The sequence below is a fragment of the Piliocolobus tephrosceles genome, chromosome X (genome assembly GCF_002776525.5).
Source record: "Piliocolobus tephrosceles isolate RC106 chromosome X, ASM277652v3, whole genome shotgun sequence".
NCBI classification, from domain to species: Eukaryota; Metazoa; Chordata; class Mammalia; order Primates; family Cercopithecidae; genus Piliocolobus; species Piliocolobus tephrosceles.
The window spans coordinates 21,218,349-21,241,889 of NC_045455.1; the positions used below are offsets into that span (position 1 = coordinate 21,218,349).

At 41.4% G+C, this 23,541-nt stretch overlaps 1 protein-coding gene across 2 annotated transcripts in view; it reads right to left on the reverse strand.

Annotated features, from left to right (window-relative positions):
* Positions 1-1,899, reverse strand: part of LOC113219501 (L-dopachrome tautomerase) — a 38,220-nt gene extending 36,321 nt beyond the window's left edge. For both annotated transcript variants that reach the window (XM_026446579.2, XM_026446577.1), the window contains exon 1: positions 1,605-1,899. In XM_026446579.2, coding sequence (XP_026302364.1) covers positions 1,605-1,899 — 295 coding nt within the window. The remainder of the gene's footprint in view (positions 1-1,604) is intronic.
* Positions 1,900-23,541: the final 21,642 nt, after the last annotated feature.

Consider the following 23,541-nt stretch of genomic DNA (forward strand, 5'->3'; position numbering starts at 1 on the left):
CTTCGGCCTCCCAAAGTGCTGGGATGACAGGCGTGAGCCACTGTACCTGGCCTAAAGCCAGAACTTTTAATGTGAAAAAAGAAATCTAATGTCTGGGCACTCATGGACATAAAGATGGCAACAATAGGCACTGGAGACTGCTAGAGAGGGGAGGCGGGGGCAAAGGTTGAAAAACTACCTACTGGGTGCTCCACACACTACCTGGGTGACGGGATCAATCATACCTCAAACCCCAGCACCATGCAATATACCTATGTCAGAAACCTGCACATGTACCCCCTGGATCTAAAATAAAGTTGAAAGTTAAAATGAAAAAACAACCGAATGTCATTCCTACACCAATATCACAGGCCTTTGTATGCTCCATTTCCGTTAGTAATACCTATTCAACCCCTTATGAAGCTCAATGACCTATATCCGCCTATGTTCCAGCATCCTGCGAGAACAGAAGTAAAAACTGTTTTTAAAAGGAAGAGTCTTCTGCAACCACCCAGCCTACAACAATGTCCAAAGGGCTTTGCTGAGGTTGCCACTTGTGTTTTTTGTATTTCAGTGGCCCCCTGCCAGGCTTTGAGTATTTATCCCCGAAGGGCATGGCTGCTGGAAACTGGAGATGGGAAAGACTGAGGAGGATCTGAAAAAGCCCCCAAAGAGCTAGAGGAATGAGAAATGCACAGAGATGTCAAAGCAACAGGTAATGAGAGAGACCAGAGTCTAAAGAAAGAACACTGAGCAAATTTTGTGATGTCCAGTTCAAGTCCAGAGAAAAGTGACAAAAAGCCATTGTTATCTAATAACGACTCTCCCTGCCATAGCTCATTGAGAAAGCTCCGTCTTGCCATCGCTCGACAATTTTGTCAAAGTTCCCACCCAGTCATAAGCTTTAACGAGAAACATGCACTCTGCTGAGGTCAGGAGTTCGGGACCAGCCCGGCCAACATGGTGAAACCCTATCTCAAAATACAAAAATTAGCCAGGCATGATGGTGGGTGCCTGTAATCCCAGCTATTTGGGAGGCTGAAGCAGGAGAATTACTTGAACCCGGGAGGTGGAGGTTACAGTGAGCCGAGATAGCATCATTGCACTCCAGCCTGGGTGACAAACTGAGACTCCGTCTCCAAAAAAAAAAAAAAAAAAAAAAATCTGTTCAAATCATGAGAAATGTTGAGACCAGAACACCTGCCTCTTTGACTCCTGTCTTCTACATGCTTGCCTCACCCATCCCTTCTCAACAAGTGCAAACCCATTTCAGGAGAGGGCACTGAATCCGTCTTGAAAGGACTTGCTCCGAGTTTCAAAGCTCAGTCTTTTAAGCTCTTAAATTCCCCTTCCCACAAACAAGCCAATAGTATGTTGGCATGCATTCATATAAGCAGGCTTGGCCCACGCCATATTTATTTAGTCTTCATAATTAGATGTACTAGAGGATGTGAAGAATAAACCAGCACATCAGGCTTAGTGAATATGCTTCCAACCAAAACCATCATTGGTTTGCCTTTCAAAGTCTAATCTAAGAGTCCCTGTCAAGAGTCTCATCTTTTCCTTAGGAGGAGCTCTTTTCCCAGCTCTGGCCCTCCCCACCAAGCTCGGAGCACGGGCCTCACCTGTGCACTTGCAGGTCCGGTGGAAGAATTTTCTTGGCCACTGCTCACGGTCATCCTGGTTTCGTAGGATGTAGGGACCACTCCAGGGCCTCGTGTCGGCTCGCACCTCTGTGCACTGTCCCCGGCCTTGCTGAGAGCCACAGACATCGGCCAATTCTGCACCCAGGCGTGGGCAGCACTCCTTGTTCACCAGGCTGTCCACCGTCATGCAGACTCGGGGGAACTGAGCCTGGGCTCCTGGCAGGATTCTGCAGTCCAAGCAACTGAGCAGAAGCCCCCACCAAAGGGGGCTCATGGCTTTATAACTGGGAGAGCGCTCTCTCTCTCTCTCTCTTACTTTCTTTGTCTCTATCCCACTTTTCTCCTTATCTTCCACTCTTTCAGTCTTTCTTCTTTTCAGTATATTTTCTTTTTCTTTGCATTCTATTCCACTCCTTAAAAAAAAAACTACAAGAATCACAGAGGTTACATGTGTGCACGTGTGTACATGAACATGCACACACTATTTTACGTGATTCAAACAACTAACAGATTTAATTTCCTTAGAAGCGCATCTAACAACCAAATTTAATGAGGGTAGCGCTTCTCGCCCTCTTCCCCCGTTAAATCAGGCTTTGTCTAATTGAGTTAATTTACAGAGGACCCAGTCATACTACTTATTATGCTGGCATTTCTAAACCCTCTCCCTCCCTCCTTAGCTCTTGACTTTAATTGCCTTGAACTCAGTTCAAAAGCCAAACACCGGGCTGCTTTTATTCTCTCTGGCTTGCCAAGCCACGGGGCCTTGTGGGCTTGTGTAAGGGCTGGGAGAAGGCTTCATTAGGGGGATTAGTATTAGAGAAACCCTCATCATTAGCACATGACCCAAAGTGCACAATAAAGGAGATCATTTCTGGCTTTGTTTCAAGAGGGCAAAAGCATCTTCTTTATCTGGGCTCATGTGCTCCAGCCAAACTTGTGACCTCAGACATCCTGGGGAGTCAATAGATGCAGTGAGCTCTTTGTCAAAGACCCTTTACAGACAAGCTCACTTTGCTAACTACAATGCACTCATGGCTGCTTTCTGATACGTGTGCAAAAAAAGACCATAATAGGGGGTCATGCAACTTCAAAAATAAAGAAACATTTATTTAGAACCAGGGTACAAGGAATTGCTTTGTTCCACAATTGGGAATCCTCTTCCCACCAAATAATAACTTACTCTTCTCCTATTCAGCACATCTATGCAGCAATATATATATTTTTAATTACGTGAAGTAGCATGCCACCAGAAACTCACAATTGTCATTATCTGATTGTGTGGAAGGCACTGGAACCATCTGGAATGAAGACTTGCAAGCAAATCTTTTTGATTAGACTAAAGTGAAGCATGACCGAACTTCAGTCTAGAAAGCAATGCCTCCTGGTGCTTCTGCGACAGTGGCCACCTGTCAGAGTATCCTTTTATTTTTTCACAGTGGAAACAGGACTGTCTTTGCACCTGTTTCATGGTGGAAAGAGGACTTGGTGCCACAAGGATGCGAAACGGCTTCAGCTAGTTTCTGAGAATATACTTGAATGTAAAGACACATATTCTTATGTTTCAAAGCAAATTCCTAAGGTGAAAACGATCATACAGGTATTCCTACCCCCTGTACCTCTGTGCCACCCCTTGATGTTAAGTTGCTATGACTAATTAAATGGCAGTTCTTATGTCTGGCTCTACACCAATATCAGGCTGTACCACAGCCCTACTGAATCAGAATCTCTGAGGATGTTCCAGATACCAACCAGCCTTTGTTAGAAAATATCTAGGCAATTCTAATGCGCAGCCAGAGTTGAGAATCACTGAATCAGAATACAGCAGAGCACCAAAGGAAATATTGCAACAGCATCAGCTAAAAGAGACCATGTGTAATAGTTTCCTGAGGTTTCTGTAACAAATGACCACAAACTGGATGACTGAAAACAACAGAAATCTATTTTCTCACTGTTCTGAAGGCCAGAAGTCTGAAATGAAGGTGTTGGCTGGACTGGCGTGTGTCAGCCAGGCGGCTGCACTCTCCCTGGAGACTCTAGGCTAGAATCCTCCTTGCCTCTTCAAGCTTCTGGCAGCTGCTGTCAATCCTTGGCTTGAAACTGCAGCTCCAATGTCTGCCACAGCCCCATGGCCTTCTCCCCATCTGTCCGTGTTTTTCCTCCATCTCTGTTTCTCATAAGGACTTTTATTGGATGTAGAGCCCACTCAGATAACCAGGATGATCTCATCTCAAGATTCTTCACTCAATTACATCTGCGAAGAAGACTCTTTTTTCCAAATAAAGTCACATTCACAGGTTCTGGGACATGGATATATCTTTTGGGGAAGTCAACATTCAACCTAACACATCATGGGTGGAAAGAAACTTGGGGTCCTAAAATCGCAAAATCTCAAGGGTTTTTGAAACCTTTATTTTGGAGCTCATTCATTCCTTCCATGTGTATTTATTGACTGCCACTTCATGCCAGCACTGTGACACGTGGGAATTTTATTCTATGTTTTTGTGAAGCCTTGGGTCTCCATAAATGTTAAGATAAAATTTCTTGGATGTTAAAACTGATGGAGTCAATAATTCTCCTGTCAGAATGCCCCAGGTCTAAGTCCTAGGATCTCTTTTCTTTCATTTCCACACTTGCTCGATAACTCAGCTAGTCTGAGGCCTTAAATGCAGGCTATCGTGACTTTCCAAAATTACGACTCTGACTTTGACCTCAGTTGTGAGCACCAGACTCATATTATTTAACTTCCTACTGGACCTCTCTACTTGAAGGTTTACATATTTCTCACCCAAGTTGAGAACTTTTGCTCTCTCCTCCCAAATGTGTTCTCCATTGGTCTTCTCTATCTCCACAAAGAGCATCACCACAACCCTACAAGTCATCTTTGAGTCCTCTTTCCCACTTCTGCATGTGTGCTTTCCAATGCACTTCAAGTAAAATCTAAGGTACTTTGCATGTGCTACTCAAAGTGTGGCCAGCAGATCCATGAATAGCGTGTTCCTGGTTTACATCAACATAAGAACAATGAGAACAGAAATTGAGAGTCAACACTAGGAAATTTTCACAGCAATTTCACATATGCCTGAATGTTATGTCAATGTCAAATTGCACTTGTCACCATCTAAAGTTATCTGACTTATTGGTTAGGTGGCTGAAAGTTTATCTCATCTACTGGGCTATAAGTTCGTTAACTCTGCTGTGTTTTTCCAACATGTGCAACAGTATTTGGCAAATAGAGGCTACTTGATAAATAGTTGATGAATAAATATTCCCAATTCAACATTTTATGTTCATCAAAAGGGCCTCATTATTATAGTGACTGGTTTTATACAAATTAAATGCTTTTATTTTGAATATATAAAACACATTTAAACTAATAATGACCACTATTATGCTGGGGGTTTCATGCTAGGTTTTGTGAAACTGCTGCAAATGTTTGAAAACCACCAACCCAACATCACTATGACCCATGAACTCCCTCCTCAGTATTTCCAACAAAACATCACTAGTGAGGAGGTTCTCACAACATTTCAGCAACAGTTCTAAGGGCGAGGACATTCTTCCTTTTAAATAAGTTTTTGGCCTGGCACAGTGGCTCATGCCTTGTAGTTCCAACATTTTGGGAGGCCAAGGCAGGCAGATCACATGAGCCCAGGAGGTTGAGATCAGCTTGCACAACATGGTGAAACCCCATGTCTACTAAAAACACAAAAATTAGCTGGGCATGGTGGCATGCACCTGTAGTCCCATCTAGTAGGGAGGCTGAGGCGGGAGGATTTCTTGAGTCCAGGAGGTTGAGGCTACAGTGAGCCGTGATTGCACCACTGCACTCCAGCCTGCGCAAAAGAGCAAGAACCTGTCTCAAATAAATAAACAAAAAAAAATAAGTTTTTAACATTAAGTATAATTTCAACTAAATTTAAATATAAATGTAAATGTAAATGTATAAATATAAATGTTAAATAAAATTTCTTTCCCCATTGCTTTCATCAAAAGCCTATGGTAACCCAGTTGGGCTCCCTAGAATAGGTACAGTACATTTTCCACAGGCGTTTCTCCCTTTTTTTTTTTTTTCAGACTAAATATTCTCCATTCCTTTCCATTTTCTTTCATATGACTTAGTTTGTTTTTTGTTTTTGAGACAGAGGCTCGCTGTGTCACCCAGGCTGGAGTGCAGTGGCATGATCTCGGCTCACTGCAACCTCCGCCTCCCAGTTCAAGCGATTCTCCCGCCTCTGCCTCTCGAGTACCTGAACTACAGGCACCCACCACCACATCTGCCTAATTTTTGTATTTTCAGTAGAGATGAGGTTTCACCATGTTGGTCAGGCTGGTCTCGAACCCCTGACCTCAGGTGATCCTCCCACCTCCCAAAGTGTTGGGAGTTTACAGGTGTGAGCCACAGTGCCCGGCCCATATGACTTAGTTTTAAATGTCCCCATCAGCCTGGTCTTTTTTATGGACAACACAGGTCACGATTTGACCTCTGAATGCAGGTTTCCCATAACTTAATTCAACGTTCCTGCTACAATCTAAGCAAAGATAACTGAAAAAGAATTACCTTATAAGCTTTGCTAGACAGTCACATCACCTCATCAATTTTGTCTACATCCACTCAGGGTAACTCATGCTGCAGTTAAGACCTCAAAATGCCATTTGGCTTATGAAAGAAATGTTTAATTCTTATGCAGCCTGCACGTCCACCACGTGTCTGTCAGCTGTGACTCTGCTGTACACTGGATTCACTCCAGGACTCAAAGTGAAGCAGCATCTTTTCATTCCTTTCATTCTGCTAATTTTGCATCAGCGTAGAGGTCAGTGATGGGCCACTACTTGGAAGAGGTCCACCTCACTCACGTCTGCTCCCACCCCATTGGCAAAAAGCAAGTCCATAGACAAGACAGCTGCCCTCAAAGACGGGTTCTGTGAGGATGGCCCCTTTAGGGAGAGTCAAGAAGTATTTTATTTTTACTGCATTTGAAATCAACTTAAAGCCCTATGTCATTTTCATATAGCTTTCACATGGCTGCCTTAAAGTCAGATGCCTCTCCTATCCCCATCTCCTCTTCTATTCGTATGGAATTGCCTTTTGAGGTCTGCATTAGTTTGCTTTAGCTTCCATAACAAAATACCACAGAGTAGATGGCTTAAACAACAGAAACTTACTTTCCCACAGTTCCGGAGACTGAAAGTTCACAATCAAGGCGTAGGCAGGTTTGGATTCTTCTCTCAAGGCCTCTGTCAAGACCTCGACTTGCAGAGAGCTTCCCTATTGCTGCCCCGTGCCACGGTCTTTCCTCTCTGCACATGCACTTCTGGTGCCTTCTTGTGTGTCTAAATTTCCTTTTTCTAATATGAACACTGGTCAGATTAGATTGAAGCCCATCCTGACAACTTCATTTTTAACTTAATCTCCTCTGTAAAGGCCCTATTGCCAAATACAGTTATATTCTTGGGTGCTGCAAGTTGAGACTTGAACGTAGGAATTTTTGGGAGGACCCAGCTCAGCTCCTAACAGGTTGTAAATGAAAGGGTTTATTTCACCTCTGTTCAAAGTTGTCATATTAAATGGGTATAAGCAATGGGATTTCTTTCATTCCTGCCTTTGTCCTAACTACACATTTGGTTGGCCCATCTTTATTGTCTTCATATCCCAGTTCATTGATGAAAATGACCAATGTCAAGGTCCATGGCAGGACTTGAGACATGTCACCAAACAAAAGGGTCTCACTCTGGCATTCTGCTGGGTGGCGGGGGCGGGGCAGGGCAGGGTGACAGAAGAGGAACTTCAGGGGGATCTTTGAACATCCTGAAATTATGTGGAAAATTTAGCATGGGTTTTTTCTGTCAAGAAGATTCATGGATTTTGTTAGCGTCTCAAATGGATTCACGACACTGCCGTTGAGACTTTAGCACAGGTAGAACCTTGCAGTGAACTTAGAGACTCTGGGCATCATCGGTGTTTCCAAAGGATGCCATGGCCATTAACCACCAGTCTGTTTGTTCACAATGGAGGCACCTGTATAGCTCACTGCCTTTCTCCTAGAATGGCAGAGCCCCTGAGCTTTCCTGTACTCACCTGGGCTTAAAAGAAAAGCCTTAAATACTTAAAGGAAAAGGCTTAAATGAAGCTGCAACCCCATCAGCCTTGCACAAATACAGTGTCTGGCACATAGGAAGCACTTATCAAAATATTTGTTGAGTAAATGAACCATCATCTATAGTATCCTCCCCAAAGTCACAATCATTCCTAATAAAGGCAGGTCATTCTTTATTTCATGGAAACACCCACTTCGAGGTCCCATACCTTGAAGGAGAGCAGAGAAAACAAAATGGGACAGGAAGGAATAATACTAATGCTTGATAGGTGAGAAAGGGCTAAAAGTACTGATTATTTAGCCAGGAGAATTGCTAAGGAGTGACAATGATTTTCAAAAAGATAGAGATTTACTTTGGATTTGGAAGGATTGGGCTACAGGTGATCTATATGTTGTTAAGTGCTCAATGTCATTGGGTTTGTGGTCTTTTTTAGTTCCTATGTGTTGTTTCACTTCATGATTTTAAAAGTAAGAAAGCAGCCTAATGTATTAAGTCCCTACTATGCTCCTGGCACTAAGCTAAGGGTGAGTATCTAATGCTTCTAGTTATTTATTCACTGTTTATTATCTTCATTTTACAGAAGAGGAAACAGAGCCTGCCAGACCTTGGGTAACAAGCCCTGTGACAGAGCTGTGTTTTCCTGACTCCAAAGTTGTGGTCTTTTCACCATGTGGAGTTGTCAAACTCATCATCTTCTCTGGGGAAGTCAACACAGTGCCTCATACTAAGGGACTGATGGAAACTTACAATTTCTTATCTCCTACTCCATGCCAGGTACTATGCTAAGCTTGCCTTCCTTACCCTTTGTTATCTCATTTAAATTCCAAGAAACTGCTGCTTAAAATTTTAGTATTTCTAATTTAAGTGAATTGATTTAATATTGCTACCCTAGATGGAAGCCCTAAGCACATCAGAATTAAGAAGTCCTCATTCTGATGGAGGAGATTGATTGAAGTTGAGAATAAGGGCTGGGCTCTTCCTAGCCTTGCAATAACTAAATTACCTTTTAGTATTAAGCCATCAGCCTGCATTAGGGCATGATTTGGAAAAACATCCTGTGAAACTTATAAGGTATTTTTAATATCATCAAACACATTTCCTAGTGTCATTTTATGGGGATCCAGGGAGAGATTTCTTGCAGGCTTCAGGACCCAGGAAGGCTGTACTTCCTCATAGAAACCAGTTTATCCAGGACTGTTGGACCATGTGAATCTTAGGATGGTGTTTCTTTCTTTACCTTGGCCAGTTATGAAGCTTAGAGCCAAATTTGCAGTCCCCACATCAAGCAACTGATTCATGCAGTATCTACTTTAATATTTGCCTTCCCTTATGTTTCTGGGTTCTGGGATTCTTGTTTTATCCTTTTGCAAATTTATGTATTTCTCTAGCTTGTCTCGAATCCTTTGAGAAATGAGACAGACAGACACACACACACACACACACACACACACATTTCTGTGTAAGTGCAAAGGTAATAAACACCCAGCCAAGTTGTTGTTTACAAAACAGGGCTTAGAGAAGAGTTTGAGAAGAATTCCTAAAAAGTTGGTATAAGTGAATACAGATCTAAGGACATAAGCTAAGAAGATCTCAGATCCTAAGTATGACTTAACTAAACATTGCATTATTTGCAAAAGAGAAAGTCTTTGTTAGAAACCGAATAGCAGAATCCAAGAGGGGATATCTCATGGGTGTATTGAGACCATTGGTTATCAATGGAAGCCATCGAATCAAGGACTATTATAAGGAATGTTCAGAAACCCAGTAAAGAGAGGCAGCTGTGTATCATAGAGCTTAATAGTCTGAGAGTAGAAAAGTGCCTTATTAGAAAGCAATTCATTTTACTACCTCTTTTTACAGCTGAGGCAAGACTAAGTGAAAAGGGATGTTCTGCATACTTTCATTTTGCATGCCGGTACCTAGCACCAACTTGCACATAAGAAGGACTCAATGTATGTTCATGACATACTCAATTAGATACCTTAGAGAATTTGTGAGTGAATGATAAGGGTAGACATGCATGACTTTGGAACTAGGATGCCAGCCTATGCCTTCCTATGCCAGTCTGTGTGTTCAAAGGAGGAAGAAATGGCTCAAAGCCTGGGAAGCAATTGAAGAGAATGGTAGATTTGTTAGAGCCATGGCTAAGATTAATACAGAGAAAACATATGCATCTTTCTGCTAGCCAACGAGTCGCCTGCTCTTTTCTGCTGTGCCTCTGAATGTGAAAATCCTCCCCGTTTTTTAGTCCCCTGCTCATCTTCCCTGTCTGATGCTTTTTGATCTATTCTTTGCTGCCTCATCATAGGGAAAAGAGATTATTTTTTTTCTCTGTGACCAAGTTGTTTCCTAAATGCTGGACATCTGTCCTGATAAGGGTTTTGCTTTCTACATCTAAGAGCCTTTTTTCTTCTTGGTGGTATGAATTGTTCTTCAGAGGAACTAAGGGTTAGAAATAGGATGTGTGGTCTGTTATTTCAGTTGAGTGCATTTTTTTCATCTTGAATGCATTTTTGTAGTTCATCCTTAAGTCTGTGTTTATACAACAAACACTTTTTAGTTTCAGATTTTGCATCATTTATCTTTATATTCATCTTAGTTCTTTGTTATGCACACTGTGCCCTCTAATTCTTATTTTATCATTTTGTTTTTTATGCTTCATTCTGGCACATGAGTATTCAATTTGGATTTTTATGTGTACCCTTATAATTTAATGACTGATTTGGGTAAGCAAGAGCTACTCCTTCTTCAAAATACAGTTCTCTGGGAGGGAATCACTCTCTTCCTGCTCAATTCTGATCAAATCCAGAAAATACTACCTATACATTTGTAAGAGGTTGTATGGGCTGAAAAAATATACGTATTTTTAGACAACTTTAGTACTAACAGATCTACCAGGGTTTATAGATGTACAATTTAGACTGTTCAGGGTCTAGAAGGATTTCCAAAATATATTGGCTGCCAGGCACGGTGGCTCACACCTGTAATCTCAGCACTTTGGGAGGCTGAAGCAGGAGGATCACTTGAGCTCAGGAGTTTGAGACCAGCCTGGGCAATATGGCGTAACCTATTTCTACAAAAAATACAAAAATTAGCCAGGCATGGTGGTGCACGCCTGTAGTCTCAGCTACTCAGGAAAGCTGAGATGGGAGAATAGCTTGAGTCCAAGAGGCAGAGGTTGCAATAAGCTGAGATTGCACCACTGGACTCCAGCCTGGGTGATACAGCCAGACCTTCTTGTCTAATATATATATATACACACACACATACACACACACACACACACACACATATACACACATATATATGCAAACACACACATATATATATATAGTCAAGAGAAAAGCGTAAGTTATATAGCTATGAACTCACTACGTTGATGCTAACATGTACACGTGAGGGAGTGGGGCAGGGAGTATATCTGTGTCTGTGACTTGTCTGAGTCTATCTGCCCATCTCTGAGTGGGAATGTAGAGAATAAACACAAGAAACTGGATGAGTGCTGTCCCTGGGAATGGGCCTAATGGGGTAAGGAACAGGAGAGGAAAGAACAATTATTTTCATTCTATACTTTTCTACATTTTGAATTTTGAACCATGCACGTATAAGTACTTAGTTTAAAAAATTCATTAATAAAAAAATCAAGCTAAAACAATTTAGGATGATGAGTACTTGTGAGGATGACATTACATAAAGGAGGAATTTCCTGGAAGTATTAAAAAGAGTATAACCCAGTCAAAATCCCAGCAAGTTACTTTGCGAATAAGGACAAACAGTAGAAGTTTACACGGAGAGGCAAGAAACTTACCAGTTCTATGACCCTGGACAAGTGGTTATTCTCTCTCAGCCTCAGATTCCTCATCTGTAAACCGAAGATGAAGATATCTAATTAATAAGGTATAATTTTAAGGATTAAATATGGCATTGGACATAAATTGCCTAGCAGAATCTGGCACACAGTAGGTACTCAGCACATTTTTATTATTTCCATTAAACAATGCCTCAAATTTCCACACAGGCAAACCATTGGTCTGACTCATTATATTATTGTTTATGTGTTTGAAAAATTACTACCCTCTTAATCAATAGCCCATATGACCTCTATTTCAATGGACAGCCAGGAAAGGCTAAAAGATCCTGCGAGAGTACGGAAAAATCCTCTCCAGTGAGAAAATGTTGATTCTAGGAATGATTAATACACACACACACACACACACACACACACACACACACACACACACTCATATACATGTCTAAACATCTAAGTATAAGTACTTTTAATATTTTCTTCTGGAAACTTAAGTATTTATAACGCTAACACATAGAAGATATTCTTGTCCGTAATGCAATATTACTACCCAGAAATGAAGTTAACTGTTTTCTTCTTAGATTCCACTTAATTAGTCAAATGATGATATGTTATGTTTACAGCTATGCTATTGTTAGCCTTGGAACTTAGGAATCTCCATCACTAATTATGACAAATACATGTGGAGACAAGGTTTAAAGAAGCCACAGAGAATGAATAAACCAGAGAGGAGCCTTCTTATTAATTTCAAGAGCTGCCAAAAATAAATGCTATTATTAAAAATAAGGAAAAATATATTTTTCAAAAATTTCTTGACCTGAATCTGGTGCTTTTACACCAAGTTCATTACTTCATCATTGCTACCAGAAACCAACTAACCAAGGCTGGGTGCATTGGCTCATGCCTGTAATCCCAGCACTTTGGGAGGCCGAGGTCAGTGGATCAGCTGAGGTCAGGAGTTCCAGACCAGCCTGACCAACATGGTGTAACCCTGTCTCTACTAAGAATACAAAAATTAGGTGGGCATGGTGGCGCACGCCTGTAGTCCCAGTTACTCAGGAGGCTGAGGCAGGAGAACTGCTTAAACCCGGCAGGTGGAGGTTGCAGTGAGCCAAGATCAAGCCACTGCACTCCAGTCTGGGCGATAGAGTGACACTCGGTCTCAAAAAAAAAAAAAAAAAAAAAACCAACCATGGTGTCTGTGTCTGTCTGACATCCGCTTTGAAAATGGCTCCTCTCATTGAATCTCATCTGCACTCATTCAGTTACTTTTCATGGACCACATGTGCATACACACACACACACAGAGCTAAAAAAAAAAAAAAAAAAAACCTCCAAACTTTCATTTCATAAGCAATAGAGAAGACATATATACTTACAAATCATAGCAGACAGCTGCGTAGTAAATGTAAATTTTGTTGTAATGAATTTTTCATTTCTAAGAAGTATTCTAGTATAAGAAGGAAGACACACTGAAAAGTAGTAGAAAACAAGATAATTTCTTAGAGGTTTTGGTTTACCTTCAATTAGAAGTTTATAATATGTAATACTTTTGTAGTCATAAGATCTATTGAATTTAGGAAAGTTAAGTATTTATGCCATGAAATGGATTTTACCTTGAGCACCAATGATTAAAAGGCCAGGTTGGAGCTCAGCAGAAGAGTATGTAATAATGGAGGGGTGAGCAACCTTCTTATGGAAACATTTAGTCCTCGCCGAAGACCCGAAGGAATACAAAGATGTCAGTGAACAAGAAAAGTCAGGGTGCTTTTAGGGACTGGGAACCATAGAGGGTAAAGAGTTCAAGAGTAAAGCTTCCACAAACTGAGTGGCTCAAACAATAAAAACTTATCGTCTCACAGTCCTGACACTTCCAAGATCGAGGTGTCAGCAGAGCCATGCCCCCTTTGAAGGTGATGGGGCAGATCTTTCCCAGGCCTCTCTCCCAGCTTCTGGTAGTTCCTTGGCTTGTAATATAGAACTCCAATCTTCACATGATGTTCTTCTTGTGTTCAAGGCTCTGGGTCTGAATTTCCCCTGTTGTGAGGACACCAATAGATTAGATTAGGGGCCCATCCTACTCCAGTAATGACCTCATCTTAACTAATTATACCTGCAATGACCCTACTCTTAAATAAGGTCACATTCTGGGTTACTCAGGGTTTGGACTTCAGCATATAAATTTGAGAGGGACACAATTCAAACCATAACAGATAACAAATGGTGAAACTGGCATCAAAACTCAACTCCTCATTCTCTTTTTACAACCAAGCCATGCTGAACACATCCTCAAACTTTTGGGTTTAGAAGGAGAGTTGGTATGGGTAATGTTGGTGTGGAAGAGAAACTGAAGAGAAGTAAGGGGGTCATCATCACAAGACTTAGCTGCTTTCTGGTGACATGAAGAATTCTGCTAATTCTGCTGAATCTCACTGAAGTGCCAAACTGGGTATAGGGGAGTCTACTTCCGCAAGGGTTAGCATTTGTCAATCAGTACCAGAGCTCCTCTTAGAATTCTAGTTAGTCCTATGCATGGTCTCTGGGAACCATATTATCTCATAAATTTTAGATCTGGATGAGAAGTTAAAGATCATTTAGACCAATACTCTCAAGTAAGAAAACCAAAGCCCACCCGGAGTTTAGAATAACTCATTCAAGACCATAGAGCCTCGGCATCCTGATTCATAGTGCAGTGCTCTTTTCTCTCACTGGACAGCCAGGGGTGAGTAAAATATGAGATCTCTCTTATCTGTTATGGACACGTTTTTCTCCCCCTACCTTTGTCTCAAGCATCTTATGTGTAAAACTCACTCTTAGCTCATCGTTCTCCCAACTCAACAATAAAGGCAGATACATAGAAAGTGCTCAGTATTTATTAAATGAACTTATAAATGCCAGCAGAGAAGCAGCGAGCCTTAAGGATAAACTCTTCAACTGAAATATCCAGGTGGCCTCTCAACTCACATGCCCCTCCCTCTCTACAGAGGAGTCCACAGAGCTCTTTTGCTTTTTTTAAGTTGAAGGTGGTTGGGTCTTCTCCTCATAGATGTTTCCTCTGAACTGAGCTTGAGGTTCCCAGAATGGCAGTAGCTTCTCTTCTTGCAGGAGATGTGGACACCTCTTTGTGCTCCAGGGCAACATGACTGGCTACGCCTGGGGGCTGCACTCCCTGCCTTCTGTTAATATTTACATCCAATATCTAACACAGTGCTTAGCACAAGTAACTGAATGACAGACAATGACTATTACTTGGACTACAGGATCCAAGTCAGTTGGGGATGGGAACTTAACTTGCTAATGTCTTCCAAATCAAACCCCCAAATGTGAGGTTTAATGTAAACTTTTTTCACAAGAAACACGTTCATTTTAGAAAAACTGAAGAACACAAAGATGTACAGAAAAGAAAATGTAAATCACTCATAATCTCACCATCGAGAAATTATTCTAATTAATCTTTGGGTGTTTATCATTCCAGATGAAAATATTCATTCCTTCAATAGCTTTTTAAAACCTAATTGGAATTATAGTATATGTATTTTCATAGTCTACATTGACCCCCCGATTGAAGTACATATTGAAAATGCTTTTTCCAAATTTGCAGCTGTCAAAGTACAGAGGAAGGAAGTCTGAAACCTTTTCTCAATCAAAACATGGCAGTCATAGAGAATGGCAGCACCCAAGGCATCCATTGTGCTTGGAAGGTTCATTGTATCCGATGGTGAAAAATGCTTCACATCTGTGCTCAAGACAAGAGAGATTCTTTTGCAATGTGACCCTGAAGAAAAGAACACTGTGGGCTATTTTCAGATCTAATATACTTTGTAAGATGCTTTTTGATAATAGGGCACTTCTCTGACTCCACATTTTTAGCCACCATCCTGAGGAGACTTGCCAACTTCTCAAAGTTTAGACTTCTACAGGATCCAAGGGAAATGCGTGCCCCCCATGACTTATGCTGAGTGAAAAAAACCCTGACAAAAATAGTACATATATGATTTTATTTATATAAAATTCTATAAAATGCAAGCTTACCTCAAGTTGTAGAAAGCAGATGAGTGTTGGCCAGACAGGGTGGCAGGTAGGGCTGTGAGAAAGGAATTTCCAAGGCATATGAGGACTATGACAGACAAACATTCATTACCTTGAGTGTGATGATAGTTTCACTGGTGAATTCTTAGATGAAAAGTCATCCAATGACAGGCTTAACATATGTGCAGTATATTATACATCAGTTATACCTCAGTCAAGTTATGGTGGCATGCACAAAATGACATGGACAGAATAAAAAGTATATTGCTAAGTAAAAGAAGTTAGTCTGAAGGGGCTACATACAATAGGATTCCAACTACATAATATCCTGGGAACATCAAAACTCTGGAGACTGTAAAAAGATCAGTGGTTGCCAGAGGCTGATAGGGAGGGAGGAAAAGATAAACAAGTGGAATGCAGCGGTTTTTAGGGCAGTGAAACTATTCTGTGTGATACTGTAACCATGAATGCATGTCATTATACATTTGTCAAATCCCGCAGAATGCACAACACAAAAAATGAACCCTCATGTAAACTATGGGCCTAAGTTAATGATTATATAAACAGTGGAAACAGTGGGGCCATAAGAGGCTATATGGGAACTCTTTCTCCTTTCAGCTCAATTTTTGTAAAGCTAAAACTGCTCTAAAGAAAAAAGGCTATTAATTTTTTTAATGTTTAGAGATGCCAACAGCTATAAAATCAGGAGATTCCACCTAAAAGTCTAGATCTCAAGCTCATCCCAAAAGACAAGAAGCTCCAGAAACCCTGCGTTAAGCCCACTCATGACTACCCAGGATCTCACAGCTAGTGCTCCTCGTCCCCATACCTTGCCACCTGGCCCTGCAGGCCTCACAGCTTTTAACATCTGCCTTCTGTGCTTGGCCTCCCCGATCCTGGCTCCTGGCCAGAGCCCAGGAAACAGTTTCCTTAAAGGGGCGCTTTGATTGCTTTGTCACTATTCCCCAATCTGCATCCTTTCATCAGTTTGGGCTCCTTAAGTCTATTTTAGGTGTAATCGGCCTCACTGATTTCACTAGGGGTTCTCTGAGACTAATTTCTCCTCTCTCTTCAGGGATTTCCCAGGCAGGGAACGCCTAACTGATATTATTTGCTATCTCCTCTTCCTTCACTCAGTTTTGTCTGGTTCCTGCTGTATACCCATTCTCCTTGCAGCAGCAAAATTAGGAAGTCAATGTGTGGAATTTTGTTTAACCCTTTACTCTCTAGCCTCCTGCAGGTCTTCCCTAGCACTAAGTTCTCATTTACTCTGAAAACTTTCTATAATACAATGAAGGAATGATTCACTGCATCACAGAAAGCTTTTAAAGTGTTAAAGAAACCGAAGAAGAAAGTAACTAATCATTACTCCTTCACTCAGAGATAACTACAGCTTACGTGTTGATATTTATACATTCAATCTTTATTCTGTGCATATACATAATTGAAACAAAATGATCATATTACATTCTTCGTTATGATTTTTCCATTTAACAATACATATTTATGCATTTAACAATGCATATTTTTCTAATATGATTTTGAAGGGTTATAGAATTCTCATTGGATAATAATTATGATGTCATAATTGATTTAATTTTGCTGTTTTTGAATATTTAGTGTTGTTTACAGCTTGTCACTTGTATTAATAATTCTGCAACAAGTATCTTTGTTCCTTAATCTTTGCCCTCCTCTATATTTTCCATGAGTTAAATTACAAGAAGCAGACTGTTCCACTACACGCTTATTTATTTTTTCCTTTTTTTTTAAACAGGGCCTGGCTCTGTCACTCAGGCTTGAGTGCAGTGGTGCAATCTTGGCTCACCACAACCTCTGCCTGCCAGGCTCAAGCCATCCTCCCAACTCCGCCTCCTGAGTAGTTGAGAATACAGGCATGTGCCACCACAACTGGCTAATTTTTGTATATTTTGTGGAGACAGGGTTTCACCATGATGCCTGGGCTGGTTTCGAACTCCTGAGCTCAAGTAATCCACTCAGCTTGGCCTCTCAAAGTGCTGGGATTACAGGTGTGTGCCACCACAACCAGCCTTACATACTTATTTTTAATGCTTTTGTTATATGTTCCCAAATTGCCCTCCAGAAAGAATGCACCCACTTCTACTCCCAAAAGCAGAGGGCCCAAGACATAATTTCATATTTAAGCCAAAACTTCAAATAAAAAATATGTTTCACGTATCATCAAAGTTTAAATTTTAGTGAGTGTGGGAGCACTTGTCAAACCGTAAGATGCGATTATTGGGGGGCGGAGCAAGATGGCCGAATAGGAACAGCTCCAGTCTCTAACTCCCAGCACGAGCGACACAGAAGACCGGTGATTTCTGCATTTTCAACTGAGGTACTGGGGTCATCTCACTAGGGAGTGCCGGACAATCGGTGCTGGTCAGCTGCTGCAGCCTGACCAGCGAGAGCTGAAGCAGGGCAAGGCATCGCTTCACCTGGGAAGCCCAAGGGGGAAGGGAATCCCTTTTCCTAGCCAGGGGAACTGAGACACACAACACCTGGAAAATCGGGTAACTCCCACCCCAATACTGCACTGTAAGCAAACAGGCACACCAGGAGAATATACCCCACACCTGGCCAGGAGGGTCCCATGCCCATGGAGCCTCCCTCCTTGCTAACATAGCAGTCTGCAGCGATCTAACCGCAAGGCAGCAGCGAGGCTGGGGGAGGGGCGCCCGCCATTGCTGAGGCTTAAGTAGGTAAACAAAGCCACTGGGAAGCTCCAACTGGGTGGAGCTCACAGCAGCTCAAGGAAACCTGCCTGTCTCTGTAGACTCCGCCTCTGGGGACAGGGCACAGCTAAAAAATAACAGGGGAAGCGGCAGAGGCCTGTGCAGACGCAAACGACTCTGTCTGACAGCTTTGAAGAGAGCAGTGGATCTCCCAACACGGAGGTTGAGATCTGAGAAGGGACAGACTGCCTGCTCAAGTGGGTCCCTGACCCCTGAGTAGCCTAACTGGGAGACATCACCCACTAGGGGCAGTCTGACACCCCACACCTCACAGGGTGGAGTACACCCCTGAGACGAAGCTTCCAAAGTAAGAATCAGACAGGTACCCTCGCTGTTCAGCAATATTCTATCTTCTGCAACCTCTGCTGCTGATACCCAGGCAAACAGGGTCTGGAGTGGACCTCAAGCAATCTCCAACAGACCTACAGCTGAAGGTCCTGACTATTAGAAGGAAAACTATCAAACAGGAAGAACACCTATACCAAAACCCCATCAGTACGTCACCATCATCAAAGACCAGAGGCAGATAAAACCATGAAGATGGGGAAGAAGCAGGGCAGAAAAGCTGGAAATTCAAAAAATAAGAGCACATCTCCCCCTGCAAAGGACCGCAGCTCATCGCCAGCAACGGATCAAAGCTGGTCAGAGAATGACTTTGATGAAATGAGAGAAGAAGGCTTCAGTCCATCAAACCTCTCAGAGCTAAAGGAGGAATTACGTACCCAGCGCAAAGAAACTAAAAATCTTGAAAACAGAGTGGAAGAATTGACAGCTAGACTAATTAATGCAGAGAAGGTCATAAACGAAATGACAGAGATGAAAACCATGACACAAGAAATACGTGACAAATGCACAAGCTTCAGTAACCGACTCGATCAACTGGAAGAAAGAGTATCAGCGATGGAGGATCAAATGAATGAAATGAAGCGAGAAGAGAAACCAAAAGAAAAAAGAAGAAAAAGAAATGAACAAAGCCTGCAAGAAGTATGGGATTATGTAAAAAGACCAAATCTACGTCTGATTGGGGTGCCTGAAAGTGAGGGGGAGAATGGAAACAAGTTGGAAAACACTCTTCAGGATATCATCCAGGAGAACTTCCCCAACCTAGTAGGGCAGGCCAACATTCAAATTCAGGAAATACAGAGAATGCCACAAAGATACTCCTCCAGAAGAGCAACTCCAAGACACATAATTGCCAGATTCACCAAAGTTGAAATGAAGGAAAAAATCTTAAGGGCAGCCAGAGAGAAAGGTCGGGTTACCCACAAAGGGAAGCCCATCAGACTGACAGCAGATCTCTCGGCAGAAACTCTACAAGCCAGAAGAGAGTGGGGGCCAATATTCAACGTTCTTAAAGAAAAGAATTTTCAACCCAGAATTTCATATCCAGCCAAACTAAGTTTCATAAGTGAAGGAGAAATAAAATCCTTTACAGATAAGCAAATGCTTAGAGATTTTGTCACCACCAGGCCTGCCTTACAAGAGACCCTGAAGGAAGCCCTAAACATGGAAAGGAACAACCGGTACCAGCCATTGCAAAAACATGCCAAAATGTAAAGACCATCGAGGCTAGGAAGAAACTGCATCAACTAATGAGCAAAATAACCAGTTAATATCATAATGGCAGGATCAAGTTCACACATAACAATATTAACCTTAAATGTTAATGGACTAAATGCTCCAATTAGAAGACACAGACTGGCAAACTGGATAAAGAGTCAACACCCATCAGTCTGCTGTCTTCAGGAGACCCATCTCACATGCAGAGACATACATAGGCTCAAAATAAAGGGATGGAGGAAGATCTACCAAGCAAATGGAGAACAAAAAAAAGCAGGGGTTGCAATCCTAGTCTCTGATAAAACAGACTTTAAACCATCAAAGATCAAAAGAGACAAAGAAGGCCATTACATAATGGTAAAGGGATCAATTCAACAGGAAGAGCTAACTAGCCTAAATATATATGCACCCAATACAGGAGCACCCAGATTCATAAACCAAGTCCTTAGAGACTTACAAAGAGACTTAGACTCCCATACAATAATAATGGGAGACTTCAGCACTCCACTGTCAACATTAGACAGATCAACGAGACAGAAAGTTAACAAGGATATCCAGGAATTGAACTCATCTCTGCACCAAGCGGACCTAATAGACATCTATAGAACTCTCCACCCCAAGTCAACAGAATATACATTCTTCTCAGCACCACATCACACTTATTCCAAAATTGACCACATAATTGGAAGTAAAGCACTCCTCAGCAAATGTAAAAGAACAGAAATTATAACAAACTGTCTCTCAGACCACAGTGCAATCAAACTAGAACTCAGGACTAAGAAACTCAATCAAAACCGCTCAACTACATGGAAACTGAACAACCTGCTCCTGAATGACTACTGGGTACATAACGAAATGAAAGCAGAAATAAAGATGTTCTTTGAATCCAATGAGAACAAAGATACAACATACCAGAATCTCTGGGACACATTTAAAGCAGTGTGTAGAGGGAAATTTATAGCACTAAGTGCCCACAAGAGAAAGCAGGAAAGATCTAAAATCGACACCCTAACATCACAATTAAAAGAACTAGAGAGGCAAGGGCAAACACACTCAAAAGCTAGCAGAAGGCAAGAAATAACTAAGATCAGAGCAGAACTGAAGGAGATAGAGACACAAAAAACCCTCCAAAAAATCAATGAATCCAGGAGTTGGTTTTTTGAAAAGATCAACAAAATTGACAGACCGCTAGCAAGACTAATAAAGAAGAAAAGAGACAGGAATGAAATAGACGCAATAAAAAATGATAAAGGGGATATCACCACCGACCCCACAGAAATACAAACTACCATCAGAGAATACTATAAACACCTCTACGCAAATCAACTAGAAAATCTAGAAGAAATGGATAATTTCCTGGACACTTACACTCTCCCAAGACTAAACCAGAAAGAAGTTGAATCCCTGAATAGACCAATAGCAGGCTCTGAAATTGAGGCAACAATTAATAGCCTACCCACCAAAAAAAATCCAGGACCAGATGGATTCACAGCTGAATTCTACCAGAGGTACAAGGAAGAGCTGGTACCATTCCTTCTGAAACTATTCCAATCAATAGAAAAAGAGGGAATCCTCCCTAACTCATTTTATGAGGCCAACATCATCCTGATACCAAAGCCTGGCAGAGACACAACAAAAAAAGAGAATTTTAGACCAATCTCCCTGATGAACATCGATGCCAAAATCCTCAATAAAATACTGGCAAACCGGATTCAGCAGCACATCAAAAAGCTTATCCACCATGATCAAGTGGGCTTCATCCCTGGGATGCAAGGCTGGTTCAACATTCGCAAATCAATCAACGTAATCCAGCATATCAACAGAACCAAAGACAAGAACCACATGATTATCTCAATAGATGCAGAAAAGGCTTTTGACAAAATTCAACAGCCCTTCATGCTAAAAACGCTCAACAAATTCGGTATTGATGGAACGTACCTCAAAATAATAAGAGCTATTTATGACAAACTCACAGCTACTATCATACTGAATGGGCAAAAACTGGAAAAATTCCCTTTGAAAACTGGCACAAGACAGGGATGCCCTCTCTCACCACTCCTATTCAACATAGTGTTGGAAGTTCTGGCTAGGGCAATCAGGCAAGAGAAAGAAATCAAGGGTATTCAGTTAGGAAAAGAAGAAGTCAAATTGTCCCTGTTTGCAGATGACATGATTGTATATTTAGAAAACCCCATCGTCTCAGCCCAAAATCTCCTTAAGCTGATAAGCAACTTCAGCAAAGTCTCAGGATACAAAATTAATGTGCAAAAATCACAAGCATTCTTATACACCAGTAACAGACAAGCAGAGAGCCAAATCAGGAATGAACTTCCATTCACAATTGCTTCAAAGGAATAAAATACCTAGGAATCCAACTTACAAGGGATGTAAAGGACCTCTTCAAGGAGAACTACAAACCACTGCTCAGTGAAATCAAAGAGGACACAAACAAATGGAAGAACATACCATACTCATGGATAGGAAGAATCAATATCGTGAAAATGGCCATACTGCCCAAGGTTATTTATAGATTCAATGCCATCCCCATCAAGCTACCAATGAGTTTCTTCACAGAATTGGAAAAAACTGCTTTAAAGTTCATATGGAACGAAAAAAGAGCCCGCATTGCCAAGACAATCCTAAGTCTAAAGGACAAAGCTGGAGGCGTCACGCTACCTGACTTCAAACTATACTACAAGGCTACAGTAACCAAAACAGCATGGTACTGGTACCAAAACAGAGATATAGACCAATGCAACAGAACAGAGTCCTCAGAAATAATACCACACATCTACAGCCATCTGATCTTTGACAAACCTGACAAAAACAAGAAATGGGGAAAGGATTCCCTATTTAATAAATGGTGCTGGGAAAATTGGCTAGCCATAAGTAGAACGCTGAAACTGGATCTTTTCCTTACTCCTTACATGAAAATTAATTCAAGATGGATTAGAGACTTAAATGTTAGACCTAATACCATAAAAACCCTAGAAGAAAACCTACGTAATACCATTCAGGACATAGGCATGGGCAAGTACTTCATGTCTAAAACACCAAAAGCAATGGCAACAAAAGCCAAAATTGACAAATGGGATCTAATTAAACTAAAGAGCTTCTGCACAGCAAAAGAAACTACCATCAGAGTGAACAGGCAACCTACAGAATGGGAGAAAATTTTTGCAATCTACTCATCTGACAAAGGGCTCATTTCCAGAATCTACAAAGAACTCAAACAAATATACAAGAAAAAAACAAACAACCCCATCCAAAAGTGGGGAAAGGATATGAACAGACATTTCTCAAAAGAAGACATTCATACAGCCAACAGACACATGAAAAAATGCTCATCATCACTGGCCATCAGAGAAATGCAAATCAAAACCACAATGAGATACCATCTCACACCAGTTAGAATGGCAATCATTAAAAAATCAGGAAACAACAGGTGTTGGAGAGGATGTGGAGAAATAGGAACACTTTTACACTGTTGGTGGGACTGTAAACTAGTTCAACCATTATGGAAAACAGTATGGCAATTCCTCAAGGATCTAGAACTAGATGTACCATATGACCCAGCCATCCTACTACTGGGTATGTACCCAAAGTGTTATAAATTATTCTACTACAAAGACACATGCACACATGTTTATTGCAGCACTATTCACAATAG